The 23053-nt window shown below is 39.6% G+C and overlaps 1 protein-coding gene across 1 annotated transcript; it reads left to right on the top strand.

Annotated features, from left to right (window-relative positions):
- The first annotated feature begins 2395 nt into the window (after positions 1 to 2395).
- On the top strand, positions 2396 to 22031 carry pnoca (prepronociceptin a). Its single transcript, XM_078266455.1, has 3 exons — positions 2396 to 2491; positions 15305 to 15462; positions 19576 to 22031. The coding sequence occupies exons 2-3, from the start codon at positions 15343 to 15345 to the stop codon at positions 20188 to 20190; spliced, it is 735 nt and encodes a 244-aa protein (XP_078122581.1). The 5' UTR covers positions 2396 to 2491; positions 15305 to 15342; the 3' UTR covers positions 20191 to 22031.
- Positions 22032 to 23053: the final 1022 nt, after the last annotated feature.

Below are 23053 nucleotides of genomic sequence, written 5' to 3'. Positions count from 1 at the left end.
CACACAGGTCAGGATGAAACTTCATTTATCCTGAGAGAAATTGCTGTTTAGCCGTTGCAATACAATTTCATGTTGTGCTTTGTGAAATGTTGTTGTGTTTTGTTGTGACACACAAAACCTAAGACAGGAAATACTCCAGAAATAGTAAACTAACTCACCAGGTTTACAGGACAGAAACCTATTTTAGGTTGCTTCAATTCAGCTCTTCTAAAATTGAATAATACCCCCGTCAATAATTAATTCTGCCTTTTGTGACTGACTTATCGTACAAAAATACGACACACTGTAGAATCAGAAGATAGGATCGATTATAGGACTGATAGAAAAAGCCGAGATTACGGATCTTAATCTTTAAAATGCAGATTAATGACAAATGAAAGGGAACACCTAAATAAATGATTGGAGAAACATAATTTATGATTCATTTTCTATGGCCTTCACAGTCACCCGATCTCCAATTACACAAATAAAAGCCACTCTTACACAATTAGAAGTGCACATAGTCTGACGCATTTATGCTTAGCACGCACGCACGCACGCACGCACTTGTGCACACACGCACACACGCACACTACACACACGCACGCACTTGCGCACACACGCACACACGCACACACACACACACACACACACACACACACACACACACACACACACACACACACACACACACACACACCAGCTATCCATTCACCAGGTAATAAGAAGTAATAGTGACTAGTTAAAATACTATAGACAGGATCTTGATCAAGATTTCTCTGACACAACTCTGTTAATATGTCTTAGTGTCTTGCTGGATTCAAATGCTTTATTGAAAAAAATAAAAGTAATTACTTGATTATCTGGCTAGTTCTGCAGAAAACCAAATATCTAATTGATGAAAATATTCATAAAATATGACAAATGACCAGTTTTGACATTTAGGTACAAGGACTTGCTGCAAAGTCCTCTTAATAACCTTGGTGTCAGCTTCAACTTTATTAGAGAGAAAAATATTTTCTATTCTCCTCTCTTATGCAAAGAGATACCACACTTTACTGTAAACATAATGAGATGTTAATTGATTCATTATATTTCAGCCACACATCCCTGTTTCCTCAAAGTTTTTTATTTATTGTTACAGACCCCTGTGTGTTTAATTTTCAGTTCCATCCTGCATCACAGCAAATGCATGGCTAAAGTAAAGTAACCCTAATCAGAGAGTAACAGAGCGCATCCTCCTGATAATGAAGGCCGGACAGATGCATAATAACAAACTCTGCAACTCATCTCACACGCTTGTCGTGGTTCTTTTGTTTGCAGCGCTGCTTGTCGTTTGTGAGCAGAATGACAGTAATACAGTCCTGCCACTGCCTGAAGAGAGATGTTGGAGGACATATCTGGCTGTCACTCCTCCACCATGTTGTGGGAGTGACAGTCAGACATCCTCCACCTCTCCTTAAAAGAACGCTACACATAAATACAACATTTTCTTTGTTTTTTACAAGGATGTAACAGTATGCAGTCTGAGTACATTACTGTAACATGCCAGCATTTAAGTCCCCTACACTTACAAATGTGTTTTGCTTATTACTTTAGTTGGATGTTTGAGCTTCACTCTGAAGAATGATGGATGTTCAGAGTGTGACATAAACGGTGTAAGAGGTAAAGTTACTCTATGCCCACCCTTTAAGACATGTAGATACAAGCAGGATTTTGTGACGTGGTCCAATATGCAACTTTGTGTCCAGCAGTTAAACTTTTGAACAGTGTGGAAAAGAGTAGATTTAATGCAAATAATTTGTATTTATATATAAAATGTATTTGGAGTATTTTGATGTCCTAAAACATGTCTGAACAGGATCTTTAAATTATACTTCAAAACAATTTTTTTTTATTTCTAAAATGTCATTAAATTGTGTTTTTTTCTGTATTTAATGTATTATTATTTTCATCATGAAACTCAACCAGAAAAAGTTAGAAACCTCCAGCATTAAAGATTGATAGATGAATAGGTAGATTCCTTCCTTCTCCTTTCTTCTCCTCCCTCTTCCTCTCTCATTCAGTCATTTTGTCCCCTTCTACTTATTTTTCTCTTGCCATTTTCTTTCTTGCCTCCCTCTTTTTTTACCTCCTTCCTTTGGCATTTACTTTTCTTTCTATCCTAACTCCTCTCTCTCTCCCTTCCCTAACACACTGCCCCTGCTCTTCCCCATCTTCTTTCTCTTCCCTTCTCTCTGATTTCCATCCCTCTCTCCCTCCCTCTGTTTCTCTCTGTAATGAAAGAGTTTTGAAAGAGAGAGAGAGAGAGAGAGAGAGAGAGAGTGAGAGAGAGAGAACCAGAGGAGGAGATTGAAGGGGAGGGGTGGGTCCCTATAAGAGCAGCTGCCTCCAGCCTCCACGCAGCCAGAAAACCCACGCTGACACTGAGGGAAGGAAACATATACGCTGACGAACCTCAACTTGCACCCAAGGGACCCCTATAGGCACCCACAATCTCAGCCCAACACAGGTAAGAAGACCCGGTGGAGAAGGAAGGAGATGGAGGATGAAAAGAATTGGCTTGACCTCTGACCTTTGATACAGAGTCTTTTTTTGCATTTTGCATATTTGTCGTGTAAGTAAAGGCAGTTTGTTTCATTTGTTAACAGATTGACAGGCAGGATTTTACATTGTACAAAAAGCCCTACTGGAGTCACACTTTACAGAAAGTGAGGATAGAATTTCACGTCCCTTCACCTCCTTACTAGTTTCTTCTAATGCTGGTAATGTAGCAGGTTTGGAGAGCCCAAAAAATGACTACAATCTGAATGTGAATTCCATTAATTCAACTGAAACAACTGGACACAAGGAAGGGAAAAGGACATCTTTGTAAGAATTTTTCAGCACTGTTAAGAGTCACAATTTATTTTTTCCCATTTCAGTATTTGCCTCCATCACTCGTCTATCATCCACACCTGCTGAAGGGTCCCAGGCTAACTGTTGCAGCTATTGTCCCGGTGCAGTGACCCTCTGACCCTTGAGTTTCTTGCGGCTGAGTGCTTGTAATGATGCTGATCAAACAATTTAGTCTTTACGTATTGTTGACAGACAGAGTGGGTCAGGATAATGTCTGAGTTGGTTCTCATTAACAAATCACTGATTCTGTGTTTCACAGAATCGATGCAGCGCCTCTAAAGAAACAACTACAGACTATTAAGTCCTATAACTACTCCCCAAAGGTTAAATACTATGTGTTTGAGTGGTTTAAAAGCACAAGGCAGCCAGGATGAACACACTACTTAGAGCAGGAGGTGTAGATGCTCCATCTGAGGACTACACGTGCAGTTTGTCTTCAGAGGGAAAGGTCATAAATAGTTAGTCCTGATTAATCATTAATCGTTAAGGCCTGATTTACTGCCGCGCTCTGGTGCGTTTCATGAATGAACGGGGAGTCTTCGCACAAAGCTTATGTGTGTATGTGTTTACGCTGTAGGTTAAGACCGGAGTAATGAAAGGTAATTTGGGTGAGTGCATGTTGACTAATCAGGGTCAAATTTTCTCACTTCATTAGAGGATTATTTTTAGGTTTTCAAAGGCATTTGCCTGAAGGTAACTGAGTCAATATTTTCATATACTTTGTTTTTTAAGGCAATAAATTGACCAAATTATTAAATGATGAAAGTTATCTTTATTTTAAAAGGTTTAATTTATGGGAGAAAATCTGAAATATTACAGAGCAATGGGTAGAGATTGACTCATTCCACTTTGCTTTTAAATATTGATGTTGTAATGAGTAAATGCAGTGGTGTGGAAATACTGACAGTCATTTTGAATAAATCTGATGTTGGTTTAGTTGTTGACATTTAGAACCATGTCACCCAAACTAAAAAAAAGTAGTTCAATACAACAAGGGAGGTAAAAGGTTAAAGACAGTAGTGTTTATGGATTTTATTGGTCATATATAAAGCATCTGGCCACATCTGGCCCATAGCGACATCGCAGACCCCGTTGCTCTTTATGAGCCAAAACCCTTTTGTATTCTTGATGAACAGTATAAATTGCTTCTGTGCAATGATTTGGACATGATAAATAGATTTAATATTTTAACTTATGTTCATTAGTAGTAGAAACATTTCTATTTCTGTAATAATAACCTTCTAATATTATTTTCCTGATGCCTTCAGGCATTTATGTGTAAAACCCATTATTAAGTGTTTTAAACTGTCAGGAAACGATTATGAGTTAATGAACTTTAAGATTGGGTGTCACCTTTTTCTATGTTGAATAATTAACATCGTGTTTTTGTTCAGCCTGGGGCTCACATTTCATTTGACCTTAAAAATAAACTCCATAAACAAAGACACTGCTCAAAAGTGGTTACTTTAAGTAAGGTTTTAGACTAAAAGCTGCTTTCAACAACCGCTTGTGATAAGAGATTTTAAAAAGTGCACGTATCTGGTTCTACTTATCTGAGTAATAACAAAAGCTTCTTGCATTATCAGAAAGAAGCTGATGCAGATCTGCAGATAGCGCTCGGGCTGAAAAAAACATTCTGAACTGATTCAGAGAAAACTAGAGGCTGCTTTCTTATACCTTAGGGCAGATACTCAAAGTATTGCTTTGACTGCAACAGATTTCTGCTGAAATGAAAAGCTGTGAGATATAGCTAATTTAAGGTAAATACACATCAGTAGTATTCAGAGATAGATATGTCAGACACACCAGCTGCTGGTGATGAACATTCTGTGTTCCTGTGGATAGATGGCCAAACATAGATGAGGTGACAATGACATATGAAACTTTTGGTGCAAGTCCCTCAGAGACAAAGGGCAAGGTTGTTATTCCATTTCACCATCAGACTTGGAGAAGAAGCCCAGATAAAGTTGTGTTTTGTGGAAAAAGTGCCATTTCTCACATTTGTCCTAGACTTTAAATACTCCAATTGCCATCATTCTGTCCACCTACTAACACGAAACAGTTGAATGCATCGAGTTCAAGCACTTTGGGTGAGGTTTGTCAAAACTCATCTGGTAAAGAAGCACTGCCACACATATGTTTTACGAGTCAAGCGACAGTGATGGCAGTTTGTTTGGGGTAAATCGATGAAGAACCGGTAGTCAGTGTAGATAGTGAGACGAGCAGAAAAAAAAAAGCATCCACTTGCAAAAATCGAAAAATCCATCGACAGACAAACCAAGAATAAAGACAGATCCACAGAGTAGGTGGTGTTGATTAACTTTAACCAAAAAACACACTGACTGCACAAAACATAAGGACCACTGTATTGGGTTGCAGCCCCATTTCCATAGCCACGTGTCTCATCTCAGTAGCAGTGAATTTGCGGGTTTCCTCCACAACACAGTACATTAATATAAACTTCAGGAAACCATTCTCATTCGAAGGCTGGACGGAGAAAATGGAGAGAGGATAAGTAGTGCTGGATCACAGGTCACACGGCATCGCGCGGGTGTGTACAGCTCTGTGAATGTGGAGTGGACTTAATCTATGATACAATTTTCCTAACACAGCAGGCTTCCTGTCCATCCTTTTGTACTGGCAGGATTTCACAGATCCTTCTTTATGTCTCCTTGCTGCCCCCGGTGTGTTCTTCTTACTCCTTACCCTGCCTATTTCCATATCAAAGAAGAACAGACTCTTGTCAGATGCAGTTGATGCAAGGATGTATTATGAAAGCTGGATATGTTTTGCTGTCAGTTGTCCTGTAACAAAGAAATCCCCTGCAGCTCAAAAAGCATTTTCCCCATTGGTGGCTGTCAGAATGAATGATTTATCTCTTATTATGAAATTCTAAACCCAGAAAAGAAATGTTTGTATAACTTTCCTGGAGCCTAGCTATGCATGGGCTCAGGGAAAAAGACAGTACCCACGAAGCTAATTAGCTGTTTTCATTCCGAGTCTGAGATATAAGGAATATCTGAGAGCTGTGATATTGCCCGCTTGGTGAAAAGAACTACAGAACTAACCACAAAATGGCTGTAAAACCACCTTTGAAGACAACAACATCTAATGAAATATGTGCATTATCAAAGCCCTTTTCGCACAGGACTAGTATTACCTAGGGACCTCTAGTATTTTGTAATGTCAGTAATTTGTCAAAATTACTGACTATATTTCTCCAAACACAGAGGTTGTGTGATAATATTAGTCCCGTGCAAATCAGCATCATCAATTATAAAGTAAAATTTTGACAGAGCCTTGTGATCATTTGTGGGAGACAATGTCAGTAAATTTGAGTAAAATACAGACTTGACTTATTGTCCAGTTGTCCAATTGTCCAATTTACCTTCACAAAAGTGCTCGTTTTGCTACTGACAGGCTCAGATTAATATTCTAAGTGTCTGACAACATTATGGAAAGGATTTCTAAGGAGGTCGAGCTTTCTGTTAAAGAGTAAGATCCTGGGCACCCGGATAGCTCAGTTGGTAGAGCAGGCGCCCATATACAGTGTGGAGGTTTGCTCCTCGACACAGCGGACCTGGGTTCGGCTCCGACCTGCAGCCCTTTGCTGCATGTCGTTCCCCCTCTCTTTCCCCTTTCATTTCTTCGGCTGTCCCAACCCACCAGACTATATGAAAAAAACTGTGATTCTAGCACCGATTTACATGTGAGAATACGTTGGCTCTATACACACTAAAAGTATTGCTTTTTTAAATGAAGTCTGGCAGGTTTAGTGCTAGTGACTTCAGAGCTGTTTCTGATTAAACCGAAAGATCTCAAAGAGGTTTTAAAGGTCTATCTGTGTAGAAATCCTTTCCATAATGTTGTCAGACACTTAGAATATTAATCTGAGTCTGTCAGCGGCAAAATAAGCACTTTTGTGAAGGTAAATACAAGCTGGACAATTTGTCCTATTAACTTACACTGTAGCTTGTTTCGCCGCTGCCGACTGCAGCGATCTCTCTTAATGCTGGACCAATGTCAAAGATTGTTGTCCCATCAGTCACTGAGACACAGAAACATAGAGCAATCCAGCTTGAAAAAAACGGTAGTTACCCCTTGTACATGTTAAACTGTACCAAATACAACACAAAAGTAGCTAATTTAGGCGATGATTTAAATGTTGTGGCTACAAGGGTAACCATCTTGAAATAATGCGTAACAAAACCAAAGTCAGAATAACTGAAAGTTTTAGTCCGTTAAATCCCCTCCCGAAAAAGCTCAGTCTTTCCGTGTCTTGCGCATCTGCGCTCTCTGAGTCTCTGCACCGTCATTGCAGCCGGGGAATGACTGTAACGACACTGAAGCGGGACTTTCTACCTAGTATAGTTGTGACATCACAACTGCACAGAAGTCCTGACGGCTCGTTAAAAGGCACAGTTTCTGAATATGGGTTGTGAGCATTTCTCTATGGATTGAGCGTTTTTATAAAAATAAAGCTAATAGAACAGTTAAAAATATAACCCTGTTTTGGAGGTGTCCAAATGCGTATAATTAGAATAAAATATAGTGCACACTACCAAGGCTAGCAAGTGACAAAGGGCTTAGTGAGCCAGCCACACCTGAATGGAATGCAGCCATTTGTATTGTTACAGTTACAGTTGCACCTGTGTCCGATAAAGTAATATGAAGTAATTAATAGCAATAACTCATAATACAGACATGTGGGGGGGACCGACGACAAATAAATTGTGAAGGTGGGATAAAAAAGCAACAAAAACAATTACAGGGCATCACCGTGCGTGTGAGCACACCTCCCAACTATTAATCTAACCTTTAGTGATTAGGTGCATTGAGAAGGGAAATTGATTTATCTTAGCGTGTCGGCCTGTAATGGCGTCAGCATCTAATCTACTGCCACGTCACACACAGTCGGACTGACAGGGAACATCTTGTAAAAGCACTAAAGGTTTCTTCTATATGTCAAAACGCCCACTCTGCAGACACGTCTGTGAGCTGACCTGACCTTTAACCAGGAGAAAGAATCAGAAGAAACAATGCCTTTTGCCAATAGTAGTGGAAGTGCTGTTGTACTATTATTATTTGTGCTTTCTTACAATAATCTCTGCAATACACTAATCATGTTGATACAAGAATAAGGCTAATTAGTGAGGGAAAGGGCTTTTATTTTTCATGAAATAGAATTTAGTTGATTCTGTGCAGCATTCAGTGTTTTTGAATTCATGAATCGTGGCGAATAGTGAAGTCCCTTGTAAACTTTTATGTCAAAGGTAGTAGTAGTTTTGTCATGTTTTGTATGTATGCGAAAGACAAAGAGTGCGAAAGTGTATGACGAAGGAAGAGGGAGAGAAAGAGAATGAGTGGGTGAGAATGAGACTTAAAGAGGCAGAAATCAAATAGAGGAAGAGAGACGTAATGACAGATAAACTAGTATAGGTAGGTAGTGTATGTGGGAAGTGACAGACACTATTAATATATACTAGATTAGATATTTATGATCAACCTCATTGGTAATATAGATCTACTGTCCTGAAATGTGTCACACCAATGACCACCCTGCCATTTTGCCAGATAGCTATCAATATTAAAACAAAGAGCACAATGTATTTTAAGTGGGCCCAAGACAAGCTGTCAATCAAAGTGACTTTTCTGACAGTTAAAGTAGTCTGCCATCTGGCTCCAGGCAGAAGACTAAATAACATTTAATTACCTGTCAAAATGACTCATCAACGAACAAAGCCAACATCATGAATATGCTCTAATTATTTAATATTTTACTTGTTTTCATTAATATGCTGGTTATCTCTCCTTTAAGAGTTGGAATGTATTGTTCTTCAGTTTAATTTAAAGCTATCAAATTTAAAGCTGCAGTTTATCAGGCCAGTATACACAATAACTTTAGTGTTAGTACTTGAGAACATCTTATATCAGTTACTATTTCATCGCCCTCGTTTTTTAGATGCATTCACTTTTTATATATGAAAAGTCAATAAAAGAAAATCTCATTTGCATATTGATAGGCTGGGTTTGAACTACATTGAACTTTTAAATTAGATTTAACTTGAGTCATTAAAGACCCCAACTAATTATTTAATGCAAACACCATAGCATAGAATTTAGATAAAAATACTTTTTTTTGTTTTGTTCGTAACCACAGTGTGTCCAAATGTTCGGAAAAACATTATATAGAAACAACCAGAAAAGTTACAGCCAAGGTACATGGTGTACTGACGTGAATTTGCCAATATTGTGGTTCTTACATTTAAGTTACATAATAATCTGCAGTCTGGCTTTTAAAAATAAAGAAGAGCTGCAAGATGGATGTACACTGCACCTTCGTTCACCCACGCGTGAATAATCCGGCTTTAAGTCTCTCTTCGGCCGAGAGTAATTTTTTTTTTCATGATGAGAAAATGGCAATAATGGAGAAAAACGGTGGTGGAAACAGTTGATAACACAGTGTGAGTTGTCCTGCATTTGAATGTTCCTGTAATTTTAACAGTACATATTCATGGTTGACTAGTTTTTTAATCAACAACTTGAAGATGGTCATGATGTGAGTACTTTTTCCATTTAACAACTTGTTGAACGTACTTACAGGAGACAGACTACAGACTGTGTGCTGATGTTCCCACTTAGTCAATAAGTGTCATCAACCTCATTGGTAATATAGATCTACTGTCCTGAAATGTGTCACACCAATGACCACCCTGCCATTTTACTATACTTACTATATGTTAGTTCGTTAGTTTATTTTGAACATGTAAACATGCTGCATGTCGTTCCCCGACATGCAGCAAAGGGCTGCGTCGAGGAGTAAACCTCTACATACCGGGCACCTGCACAAAATGTGTTCTGCACTTCTGACCCCCACAGTTATTGTGAAAATGGTTCGGTTGACAGCACCATTTTCACAATAACTGTGTGGGGGTTGGGGTATCACATCACAAGTTGAAATGTGTTTTAATGATGACAATAAATGGATTTATCCTATAAATACATATGACTAATTTTGTAAGTGATATAAATCAGTAATTAAATTGTTGTATTTGATCCAATTGAATCACAAACCACCGTATGCCCTCAGAATAGCTGCTACTTTGGTAACCTTGAATTGCAACTTGAGCCTCTTTCACACATAGTTTTCCAGTAGATTACTGGTATAACCTTTCAGGCATTTTCACTATTCACACGTGCACTACATTCAGGAACTAGGGCTGTCAAAATAACGCGTTAATTTTGATTAATTAATCTGAGAACAAATAACACGTTAAAAAAAATAACACAGATTAATCCATTCCATATTGAGGTTTGACCCGGAGCCGTTCTAGCACCATTGGACTGTAAAATGAAGGAGGGAGACAAGAATGTTCTGCCTGGATTATTAATTGGAACATTTACTTGTAAAAATCTTCTTCCTGCCAACCCTGGCTACCGAAATCTGGTTCCACTGATATGTCTGCTCTTCTCTCTGATGCTCTGAAGGCGATACAGGCAACACAAACACGGCTGCACGTGACGCTAGTTAACACTATACTCGACAGCAGCTAACGTTAGCCTACCGCTAGCTAGTTAACACTATACTCGACAGCAGCTAACGTTAGCCTACCACTAGCTAGTTAACACTATACTCGACAGCGGCTAACGTTAGCCTACCGCTAGGTAGTTAACACTATACTCGACAGCAGCTAACGTTAGCCTACCGCTAGCTAGTTAACACTATACTCGACAGCAGCTAACGTTAGCCTACCACTAGCTAGTAGCTGGATTAAACAGGGTTAAATGCTGACAGCTAACACTAAACGGTGTAAAGTGTGACTGTGTTTTACTGTAGAGGATTCAACACCGGGATGTAACAATCTGCAGCTGCCGTCGGAGAAACAACACAGACGGTGTGTTCAATGAAACTGGTAAACTAAAGCCTCGTGGTGCATTTGAAGTTATTGTAAATGTCCTTTTCCCATCTGATGGTTCAACAGCAATTTACTACTGAAATAAGTTATTGTTATTGTTATACATTATTATTAAATCATTTCATTTTGACCATATGGCCTTAGCAATAAACAAGCCGTTCTTTAATGTCACCAACTGTTGTTTAGTACCCTTTTTTTTTTTTTTCTTTTTTTACTTTCTTAAAAAGTATCAGTTCAGGCACCGTTAATTATGTATGCGATTAATTTCGATTAATTAATCACAGAGTATGTCATTAATTAGATTACATTTTTTAATCGATTGACAGCCCTATCAGGAACCTTTCTGTCTTCTGCCTTTTCACACATGCCATGGCAATACCAGAATAGACGGTGCAACGTTAACGCACCACTTTAGGATGCAAACCGGCATACAATTCAACAGAGAGTGATGGCCAAATGAAGCCTCATGAAGCTTCAGGAACCATTTTCTTTATTTTCTGAGCCCATTAGATGGCGCTCTCTGTTCAACAAAGGGTTGAAAGCACAGTGAAATGCCATTCCTTGAACCTTTTTCTTTAAACCAAGAGCGCCATCTAATGGGCTCAGAAAAAAAATAAAATGGCTCACGAAGCTTCATTTGACCATCACTATCAACAGAAGAAGAAGACACTTTTTATTTTTAGGAACATGGCAGGCATGGAGCTGTTTTTGTCCTGCTGCCAATATTCGTAATGCATATTAAATTTAACAAGTTTATGGGACAATTTTTTGTGATGTACTTGAATCCAATTGAAATACATCATCATCGGAGTCTTGTGATTGTTTTGCTTGCTTTGTGTGAAAGCGTCTTTCGTCAGACGGACATTACCCTATATGTGCTTGTCCCTGCAATGTTACTGCTTCCATTCACAACACAGCCATAGCTGCATTTTCCCTGACATGTTTCTGGTCTTGAGGTGGGAAATTGGCAGAACAGATTTCCCTGAATATCGATTCCTGCTCCCATTCACACATAACTCCATGCAGAAAATGTTCCTGAACATATCAGGGATATACTGCGTGGCATTTAAAAGGGGCTTTGGATTAGATGTTTGTCAGGTGGCAAAACAGCTCAAATGGCACAACATCAGCAGGTAACAGGTTGAGGCTGGATGAGAGATAGAACTGAGAGATATTCTATGGACAGGGCTTCCTTTCATCTGAAAGATGTTCTTTATTATGATATTATATCATCTACTGGACTGTAAGACCTCCATCAGCAGCGCCTCAGCGCAGCACCAAACAGTAATGACTTAATTAACTGGTTTATTTATTGGTTAATCAGTTAATTAAAAGTGGAGTGATTGGGTTTGCTCTCGAGAGAACCTGGCAGACGTCAGTAGAAGACCACAGAAAAGATCAGTCATTAAGAAGTCCAATTTATTTTTTTACAGAGCTTTTAATAGCACAGAGTACTTTACAGACAAAAGGACAGAAAAACAGATAAAGACTACAGTCAATGGAGTGCGTCCCTGTGTGAATGTCATATCTGTATTATCCTGACTGCAGTCAGGCTGTATAAATTCTGTCTTGATATGTACTTGATAGGAAATCAAAAATGGAAAAGAATGTTTTCGGCATGAAAGCCAGGGCTTAGCTTTGCCACAATAGTTCCCTGCATTCGCCCTCAAGTAAGATTTTGACTGCTCCTTAAACCTCCAACGACAGCTGTCAAAACATATTCTGTGATTCATATGTATTCATGTTTCACAGAGATTATTATGAAAAGACCATCCTCACAGGGGAAGAGAATGATCCTGCCCTGTCTAAACCCTTGCAGTAAGCATACAAATATCTAATCCAGGGGTCAGCAAATTTAGACATGTGTACCACCATTGGCACGCTCAACCAACGGCACACTAGCAATACGTGTGCAAGAGAGGTTTTTGGACATGTTACAATCCGCATGCCAAATGACCTCTTTGACAGCCATTGGCAGGAGCACAGCCTGTTATTTACTGTAGTTTGATTGACTCTTTCCCCATCCCCATTCCGCAGAGACTCACCCTACTCTGCCTCTGATTGCCTAGTATATTCGTCGCCTTCTTCACAGAAGGTGGCGCGAAGGAAAGTAGTGGTGGTAACCCGAATGGAGCGGGCTCGGTAGATCATAGCAGTCTTAATGCTGATGGCACATTGATTAACAAGAATATTTTAAAATGGCACTTCGCAAAGTTGCCGACCCCTGATCTAATGTGACACTTAACAAAACTTAATCTTAGCTTAAAATCCTATTTTGTCAATCTACCACTTTGGTCCAGACTGAAATGTCTCAACAACTATTAGATGGATTGCCATTAGTTTTGGTACACACGTTCATGGTTCCCAAATGATGAATCCCAATGACTTGGTTGATCCCTTAACTTTCTACATAGCACATCATCAACATTTTTAATACTTTGGTTTATGACCAAATACTTACAAAACTAATATCATTCCCACCAGCCTCTAGAGTACATGTGACATTATGGTTTGATAGTATGACGGTAAGCATGTATTCCACTTTTATTGTCCTCACTCATTTCTAAATAAATAATACAGCATCTGTATGCATCCTCTGGCCACACCTCAGTAGATAACAGAGAGAAGAAGTGAAGTCTCCTTCATGCCTTAGCCTTAATGATGGCAGCTAATGTTTTGAAGCCAAGTCCGCACCACGTCAGTGACAGGAGGTTGGAGAATGAGATGCATTTTGGCCAAATGAACACACCCAAGCTGTTTGTCTAAATCCACTGCCATCTGCCAATCTCATCCCGCCCTTAGCTGTCCTCCATCCTGCCTAAAATGCCTGTGCTGCTCTTTTGTCCTTCAGTGACAAACCTATCCTCTTTCCTATCAGACTAGAGACTCAACACACACTTGTATTGTTTGCACACTAGAAGACTGATTAATTTTGATTAATTTTGCAGAGCTGCCAGTTTTATGGGTAGTTAGAGATTAGTGTAATTACACTTCTATCAGTTTTTAATTACTCTGAGTGAATTCTAAATTTCTAAGACATAAAGTAGTGTTTGATTGAAGACAAATCAGTTTTACTTTCAGCCATGTCTGTTTAATAGATAATGACAACCTACAGCTAAAAGATCAGGGTTGCAGTGTATGTGTGAATTTATATTTAGTGGGTCTGCCAATGTACTGTAGTGGGCATACAGAGTGTGCAGAATGCAAGTGTTTGTATGCATGTGTGTTGTTGTGTATTCTTTGTGCATGTGAGTACAAGTGTGTGTGTTTGTCTGCAACAAACAATGACTCAGTTTGTTGCCCAGAGGCATTAATTGAGGCATCAATTAAAAGAGTTAATGAGTTTGTTTAATGAGATGAAAACTCTGGTTGTGTTTCTGACGTCAGACCCACCAGGCTGGGCTGTTCCAACCAGCATAAAGTCAAACATTTTTTCTTTTGCTCTTTTTTCTTTCTCCAAATGTTTCTTTTTCACATTGTATGTCTGCTGTGCTCTCTGTCCTTCTGTCTGCCCCTTATTGTCACTTCCTGTCCCCTATGATGTGTTTACTCTCTTATTGTCTGCTATGTCCCTCCTCTTCCCATTGCTGTTTCAGAGGCACCACACTTGGATAAAAGAATACTCCAGCATTCTGGGAAATGTGCCTGCATAGTATATGAGTTTGATAAATAGATTGGAATCAATAGACCTTTTCACGGCAGACATTTTGACTTGCAATTAGAGATATGATTGAAAAGGCCTTTTATTAATAAGGCCTGACTCTACATGAACAGCATCGTCTCTGTCCAAGCCTGACCCAAGCCTGAACCATGGCAGCAGTTTTGGGCCAGAGTCTGATTTAAAACCTGACATTCCACTGTAAAAAATGAAATAAATGTATCCATGCGTGTAAGTTGAATAGATATCCAGAAATTGATGGCCACACATAGCGGTACACAGCCCATACATTATTGATGACATTACATAGTCTGCATTAAAAAAAAACAGGGTAATTTGAGCAAACGCGACCCGATTCAAGCTCAGGGGAATTTTGAGACATTACAGCCCAATCGGGTTAGGACAGAGAATAAAAGCTCTATTAACAATGGCTCAGTTCCATCAAGTGTCCCAGTGACCCATGACAGTGAGCCAGCATGCCCACTACCAGTCGCTCACATAGGGAATGCAGCAGTTTTTAATGTTATCAATTACACACACAAAAATGTTTGCTGTGAAAAAAGTCTATTCCAGTTTGTGTTCAGTTAGAATGTGTATTCTTGGCGGTGTTAGCTTGCTAACTAAGAATATACAACATGTAAATGAAACAATATTAGAGCTGTTGGAAGTCATATTTTTCCTCTGTCAGTGAAAGGTTCTTGTTTCATCTAGTTTAGCGCTAAGCTAGCTCTAAACGCATCTTTGACTATTCCTAATTTGAATCAATCAATAACCAGCTAGGACAGCTGTTACTACTTTTGTGTTACCTGTGTGTACTTTCTGTGACTTTTTTTTATTATTTTTTTTTTTACAGTTTTTGCTGTCCGTTGTCGTGCAGCAGAAGGTGGGACCATGAAGACTGTGGTGGCTCTGCTGCTGCTCTGTCTGTGTGATCCTGGACAGGGTGACTGCCAGGCAGACTGCATGTCCTGCAGCAACATCCTGCCCAAACAGCTCAGTTTCAACACAATGGTGAGGACACACACACACACACACACACACACACACACACACACACATGCACACACACACACACACACACACACACACACACACACACACACACACACACACACAAACAAAATCCCTCCACTTGGCTCTTTTAACCCACCTTCCTGTAGTTTTCACCCCACCTTCCTGTAATCCTCCCGTCCTCCCGTCCTGACTCAACAAATTACCCTTTTGGCATTTGAGTTTTAATTTGTTGTGGTTAATTGATTCCTGGGGATGTGTTTCTTCTCTTAGTGCAAATGCCTGGTGGTTGTTTCTCTCTGATAATGACATGTCTGCGTCTCAGACATTTTACTGTAGTATGGAGAACACAAGAAGACATTTAACAGCACATGGAATACAACATGAAACTTTGAACTGTTAGTGTTTACATTCATGTTCAAAAGGATCTTAAGTGAGCCTATTGAATTGGACATGTGATGCTTTGTAAGACATGACTTCTAAGACAGTTGTCTTAGGGCAACTTACCACATGCCATCTACTGACTCACTGCCCCTATTTTTTATAATCCCAGTTTTCTTCTGCTTATTCTAATTGTCTCTTCTCCTTTATCCCCATCTCTCCTTCCTGATTGAAAGGCACTTTACTTGTAAATCAATAAGGGACCAAAGCCTCCATGATTACTCTGCTTAATGGAAACACTTGATGATGCTCAAAAGAAATTTTATTTTCAAAGCAAAGGTATTTCATGCATATCAATCCTCGGTCTTATTCTGACAGAAACATTCCCTCACATAATTACATACACACCCACTGAACCATTGAAGTAGAAGACATAGGTGATAAACAAGTTAATAATACAATCAATCTTCTTCTGTCACATTGATTTTTTCTCTTCTGAGTTAAGACTAAGGGCTTTCCACTCAAACAACCAAAGAAAATCAGTTGATACTGTACCATGTTTATTTTACTATTTTAAACACAATATAGATGTTTTTCTTTCTCATAACAGACATATTTGAAACACAGGTGTAATTGATAATTACAGCAGTCTATTTGGGTGTACCAAGGCCTGGCTCTTGTGCATTAATTAAAGTTATTATTGTATATCAGTTGTATATTTGTATCAGTGGAAATGTGTACATTTTAAGGCGCAGAAGCAACTATGAGTTGTAAGCAATATTATGTGACACATTGTTCCTAAAAATAATTTATACCACCACTGAATTATGTTTTTAAACAACAAAATAAACCATATGTGCTTGGTTAAGAACGTTGTATTTTTATTTAATATACTGAACGCTGAATGATGAGCTTTAGGTGTTTGTTTTAAAGGGCCAGTTCAGCCAAATCACACATTTGTTTTTCTTCATCCCCCAGTGGTAGCTACTGTATATCTACCTATGCAGGTAGCTTCTATTGTATTTGCCAAGGTTTTGAAATATCCACATCAGACACTATGCCAATACAGTTTCATTTGTGGACCCCCAAAGCATAAAAACAACAACATCCAGATTATTCAGACTGATTCAAACACCAAGTTTTCACCGATTTCACCTTCCAAACGTAAATCAAGTCTTAAGAGTCTACAGCCATGCTAGTGACTATGTGCTTTGAGCTAAATGTTAACATCGGCGTTGTCACAATGAAATTGTTAACATGCTAATGTCCAGCAGGTATAATGTTCACCATTTGCTAGTTGGCATTCAGCATAAAGGACATCTGATGCTACGTTTACACGTGGCTGGCTATTTTCATAAACGGACATTTCAACCTCTCCGTTTTCTAAAATAACATCGTGCACAGCGGTCAGTTTTCAGAAAAGTGTTCGTTTACACGTCCCCGTGTATATATGCCGTCAAGAGCACGCCAAACCTGTAGGTGGCAGTGTAACAAGAAGCTCAAGCCCACGTTAGCCAATCAGAATCCAGAAAATAACAGCAACAACAGCAACGAATCACTTCCTCTCTCTTCTCTCCCTCACTTCCTCGGCTGCCTAAACCTCCGTTTGTCTCAGTTTACATGCAAACGTGCAAACAAAGTTTTCCAAAATGTCCTCTCTGGCCGGAGTTTTTAGAAAGAATCGTTTTCAGAGGCGTATTCTCCGTTTGCGTGTAAACGCAGGGCACAAACAAAGGGAAATGTCTCAGTTTTTCAAAATAACCATGTACAGTGGGGCAAAAAAGTATTTAGTCAGCCACCAATTGTGCAAGTTCTCCCACTTAAAAAGATGAGAGAGGCCTGTAATTTTCGTCATAGGTACACTTCAACTATGAGAGACAAAATGAGAAAAAGAAATCCAGAAAATCACATTGTAGGATTTTTAATGAATTTATTTGCAAATTATGGTGGAAAATAAGTATTTGGTCAATAACAAAAGTTCATCTCAATACTTTGTTATATACCCTTTGTTGGCAATGACAGAGGTCAAACGTTTTCTGTAAGTCTTCACAAGGTTTTCACACACTGTTGCTGGTATTTTGGCCCATTCCTCCATGCAGATCTACTCTAGATCAGTGATGTTTTGGGTCTGTCGCTGGGCAACACGGACTTTCAACTCCCTCCAAAGATTTCCTATGGGGTTGAGATCTGGAGACTGGCTAGGCCACTCCAGGGCCTTGAAATGCTTCTTATGAAGCCACTCCTTCGTTGCCCGGGCGGTGTGTTTGGGATCATTGTCATGCTGAAAGACCCAGCCACGTTTTCATCTTCAATGCCCTTGCTGATGGAAGGAGGTTTTCACTCAAAATCTCACGATACATGGCCCCATTCATTCTTTCCTTTACACGGATCAGTCATCCTGGTCCTTTGCAGAAAAACAGCCCCAAAGCATGATGTTTCCACCCCCATGCTTCACAGTAGGTATGGTGTTCTTTGGATGCAACTCAGCATTCTTTCCCCTCCAAACATGACGAGTTGAGTTTTTACCAAAAAGTTCTATTTTGGTTTCATCTGACCATATGACATTCTCCCAATCCTCTTCTGGATCATCCAAATGCTCTCTAGCAAACTCCAGACGGGCCTGGACATGTACCGGCTTAAGCAGGGGGACACGTCTGGCACTACAGGATTTGAGTGCCTGGCAGCGTAGTGTGTTACTGATGGTAGCCTTTGTTAGTTTGGTCCCGGCTCTCTGCAGGTCATTCGCTAGGTCCCCCCGTGTGGTTCTGGGATTTTTGCTCACCGTTCTTGTGATCATTTTGACCCCCACGGGGTGAGATCTGCGTGGAGCCCCAGATCGAGGGAAATTATTAGTGGTCTTGTATGTCTTCCATTTTCTTATGATTGCTCCCACAGTTGATTTCTTCACACCAAGCTGCTTACCTATTGCAGATTCAGTCTTCGCAGCCTGGTGCAGGTCTACAATTTTGTTTCTGGTGTTCTTTGACAGCTCTTTGGTCTTGGCCATAGTGGAGTTTGGAGTGTGACCGTTTGAGGTTGTGGACAGGTGTCTTTTATACTGATAACAAGTTCAAACAGGTGTCATTAATACAGGTAACGAGTGGAGGACAGAGGAGCCTCTTAAAGAAGAAGTTACAGGTTTGTGAGAGCCAGAAATCTTGCTTGTTTGTAGGTGACCAAATACTTATTTTCCAGAGGAATTTGCAAATAAATTCATTAAAAATCCTACAATGTGATTTTCTGGATTTTTTTTCTCATTTTGTCTCTCATAGTTGAAGTGTACCTATGATGAAAATTACAGGCCTCTCTCATCTTTTTAAGTGGGAGAACTTGCACAATTGTTGGCTGACTAAATACTTTTTTGCCCCACTGTATGTGTAAACGGGTTTGAGGCTGATGGAAATATCATGAGTTTTGCAGGTATTTGGTCACAAACCAAAGGATTAGAAAAAAGGAAATTTGACCTGATTGTGATACTAGATGAAGAGTTAAAGTTTCACCAAGTAACTACAATTTATCCTAAGAACAACATGAATGTGTTTACAAGATTTGTTGGTTAACCATGCATTCTGATCTATGCAATGGACTGACCAACTAACCGCCAACAGACCTACACTACCATCCCCAGAGCTAGGCTAAAACTGTCCACAGTGAAGTCTGTCTATTTGATGATATGAATGAACTGACTTCAGAAAGAAAATGAAGACAATCTCTTGTCTTTGTCTCTGTCAGGTGTGTCTCACTGAGTGCGAAGCTAAAGTCTCCCCAGCCTTCTCCTGGGACTTCTGTCGTAAGCTGCTGTCATCGCCAATCTTCTCTCTCACTGGTTCCCTGCGGAAAAGATCTCAGGAGGAGGTGGAGGCCCTGTTTCCTGAGGAGGAGCAAGTGGAAGGAGGACTACTGCTGCCCTTTGCAATGCAGAGGTTCGATCACGTGGCTCGGGCACTCGGGGTGGACGAGAGGGATCTGGGTGGCAAGGGTAGTGAGCTGAACACTGCCTACAATTCCCAGCAGGCCCTTTCTCTTGAGGATGAGTATGATGAGGAGGCAGGGCAGGAAGAAGGGGCTGCTGACATGGCAGCAAGAGGACAGAGTGATGTAGGGCTAAGTGTCTCCAAGAGGTTCGGCGGCTTCGTCAAAGGCAGGCACGGCTACAGGAAGCAGATGTATCCAGGAAGATCATACCAGAAGAGGTATGGCGGATTCATTGGCATTCGGAAGTCCGCCCGCAAGTGGAACAACCAAAAACGTTTCAGCGAGTTGCTGAAACAGTATCTGGGGATGAGCACTAAGGCCACTGAGTTTAACAGCATGTCAGAGGACCTCACCCGACAAAATGAAGTCTAACAGAGTGCACCTTTACGCCACTGACATCAAACTATTTCCTGATGTATTTTCACTGATCATGTTTTGTATTTCATCGACATGTCAAAACTTAACTGGTGTCACCAAAGTTGACCTATTGAATCTAATAATAATAAGTAATTTACCAAAAAGTGAAAACTAAGCCTGTATTCTATAACTCCTATTGCAGGCCTCTTTGTCTCAGGACACAAGAATTGCCGTTTTTGTTTTCCATCCCTTTTAAATATGATGCAAACAATTTTCCTGTAATTATGAGAACTTCTTCTATAGACCGACTCACAGTGATGTCGTACCAACACCACAATCACTTCCGGGTAGACAAATGGCAATTTATTTGAATTGCATAGCTAGACCTATGTGAAATCAGTGAACTTTTTTTTATTTCTGTTGTTATTTTCAGCCGTTACTGTAACGTTTGAAGATTTATAGTTAACCACATTGATCTGACCTAGCTATCTGACGTTTCTGCTTATTTGTGCTTATTTTCTGTACTGTGTTGCTTTGCTAGTATCTTTGATAAACCAAATCTAGCATTACAAACAGCAACATCTCACAGCTGGTCGGATTAAGTGCTGCTTTTGGGTGGTATCCTTTTCTTTAGTCTGTGGCCAACACGTAAATTAGGTCTCATGAAAGCATCAAACATGCATTTTAGATGAATGAGATGAGAGTATATCCAGTTGTTCCTCGTCCCCGTTTGCTCAGCGCCGTTAAATTGTATATTAAACGGGATGCAGAAGTTTTCTACCTGGAAGTTATTGGAAACAAACATCGTGATTGGGTCTATACATTCTCAAGTAGCTGAACCCTCCAGTAGAAATTTTGGGCCCCCTAAAAACTGCTCCTTCTGAGCTGTGAGACTATAATTCCTTGCATCATCCAGGGCCCCTGTCCAGCTCTGGGCACCCTGAGTCCATCAGACCTCCCATTCGGTGCCCCTTGTGGGATGTAACAGTTGAACGATCATGTTTCATTTGAGCTGCCCAAGCCCTTATCCTCATGAGCTTTGAAGTAAGCTCTCACTTTGGGAATTCTTAGTAGTCCTGCAGTGGTATGCAGTAAAATATAGGCTTTATTTCACTGTTTAATGGAATCTGCAAGATTAACGTTGGCATAAATATTGCTTTTCAGATTCCATGTATTATATAGTATATTTTACCAATGAATTACTGCGCTGGGTCATTTGTAAAAAGTGCTAAATCTTCTTAGATTGAGGCCTCTAGCTTTGGTTGGTTACATTACTGTTAAAAGTGTGTAAGAAGTCTAGCATGACCGCTTTCTTTATTCACATCTTGTGGCAAAATGCAGAACTCTGTCTCTTTCAAAGGACAATACCAGTGTTTTTCATGTTTTGTCATTATGGTTAGGGTAATGTCTGCAGTAATGTAAAGTAAATTATATGTGATTTGTGGTAAATAAATGAAAACATGCAAAAAGAAAGCTAAAAGTAATTGATATATCACTGTGCCAGAACACACCTGAGACAGGGCTACTGAGGCAGGTTTAATGAAAAGATCTCTCCTTCATTTTGGTGCAATGGTGAAGTCACAGACTGCACAGCACTCAATATTCATGCATATACATTTATATGCTACTGATCTGTCTGCCAAACTGATGTTATGTACAAGTGAGCTTAATCTCTGATTGTCTCTTGTGTCCAGATGCCAGATTCCTGTATGTACAAACTATTAGATATTTTTTCTTTCTTCAAACTGTAATGGTGTGAAAAGTTGCCCACTATGAGAACTTGTAAATAGCTACATTTAAACATGTCAATAAAAATAGTTTACTATTTCCTTCGTGGCTTGTTATGCAGCAACTGATTCTGTGTCTTGAGGTGTTTTGTTCTTAGTATTTACAGGACGGCCAGTAATGGGGGTGGGTTGCACTTTTTATCTCTTTACTTCTCTTATTTACTTTTAGATTTTTTGGAACAACTATGCTTTTGTAGATCAGTTATAAGCCATTGATAAGAACAACATTGCCATGTGGTGTAATACTCCTATGGCTTGTGTTTGTCCTTCCTTATAGGTAATAAAGCAGTAATGAATGTTGGTAATCTGTAAATCTTTAACAATGGGTTCTCACACGGATCCATTTAGTTTGCACATATATTAATGCCTTGCTCTTTTCCAGGAGGTCAGAGGTCAAATGGTCTGTTGGAGGGGCCACCTGATAAACTAAAGAGCTATTTTCACAACCAGGTAGCACCACAGTGTGTTTTTATTAATGGCGTAGAACTGCATCTATAAACCACCAGTTAAGTATGAAGCCATTAGTTACAACTTACAACCGCTTTATAAAAACTTTAAGATTTATTGGAAAATGCTACAATTTTTGGAAATTAATTAAAACCACTAAAAATGTGTTACTGACATACAAATATAATGTCAAGAGAAATATGCCATGATGTAAAAAATTCAAACCTTTGTCAATATGTGTTGCTTCTCTCTTCTGTTGTAAGGGCACACGTGTGTGTGGCATGTTAACGTTAAAGCTGATAACGTTAAATTACAAATTGGCAGAGAATGCCTGGGCTCATTTTTTTTAAATCCCTGTAAAATATTCTATTGTGTCCAGGTCAAATACACTGGTGCTCCAGAGGGCTTCTGGCGCCCCTTAGTGGTCATTCCTCTATGGCCCAGCTGCACATACATTTTGTGTATATTGCTTGCTATTTCCAACCAAGGGGGTAAGCTTCAGAGCCTTCCCAACCTAATGTTAGGACACAGTTATTTTGAATCCCAACACAATTATTTCAGCTTCCCCAAATGCAGAAACATAGTATTGTGGAAATTCATGACCGTAACCTATCTAAGTTAAATCGGGCTAGTCAACTAACGAG

The sequence above is a fragment of the Sander vitreus genome, chromosome 1 (assembly GCF_031162955.1).
Source record: "Sander vitreus isolate 19-12246 chromosome 1, sanVit1, whole genome shotgun sequence".
NCBI lineage: Eukaryota > Metazoa > Chordata > Actinopteri > Perciformes > Percidae > Sander > Sander vitreus.
The sequence above is the reverse complement of the archived record's forward strand: the minus strand, read 5'-3'. Positions and strand labels throughout refer to the sequence as shown.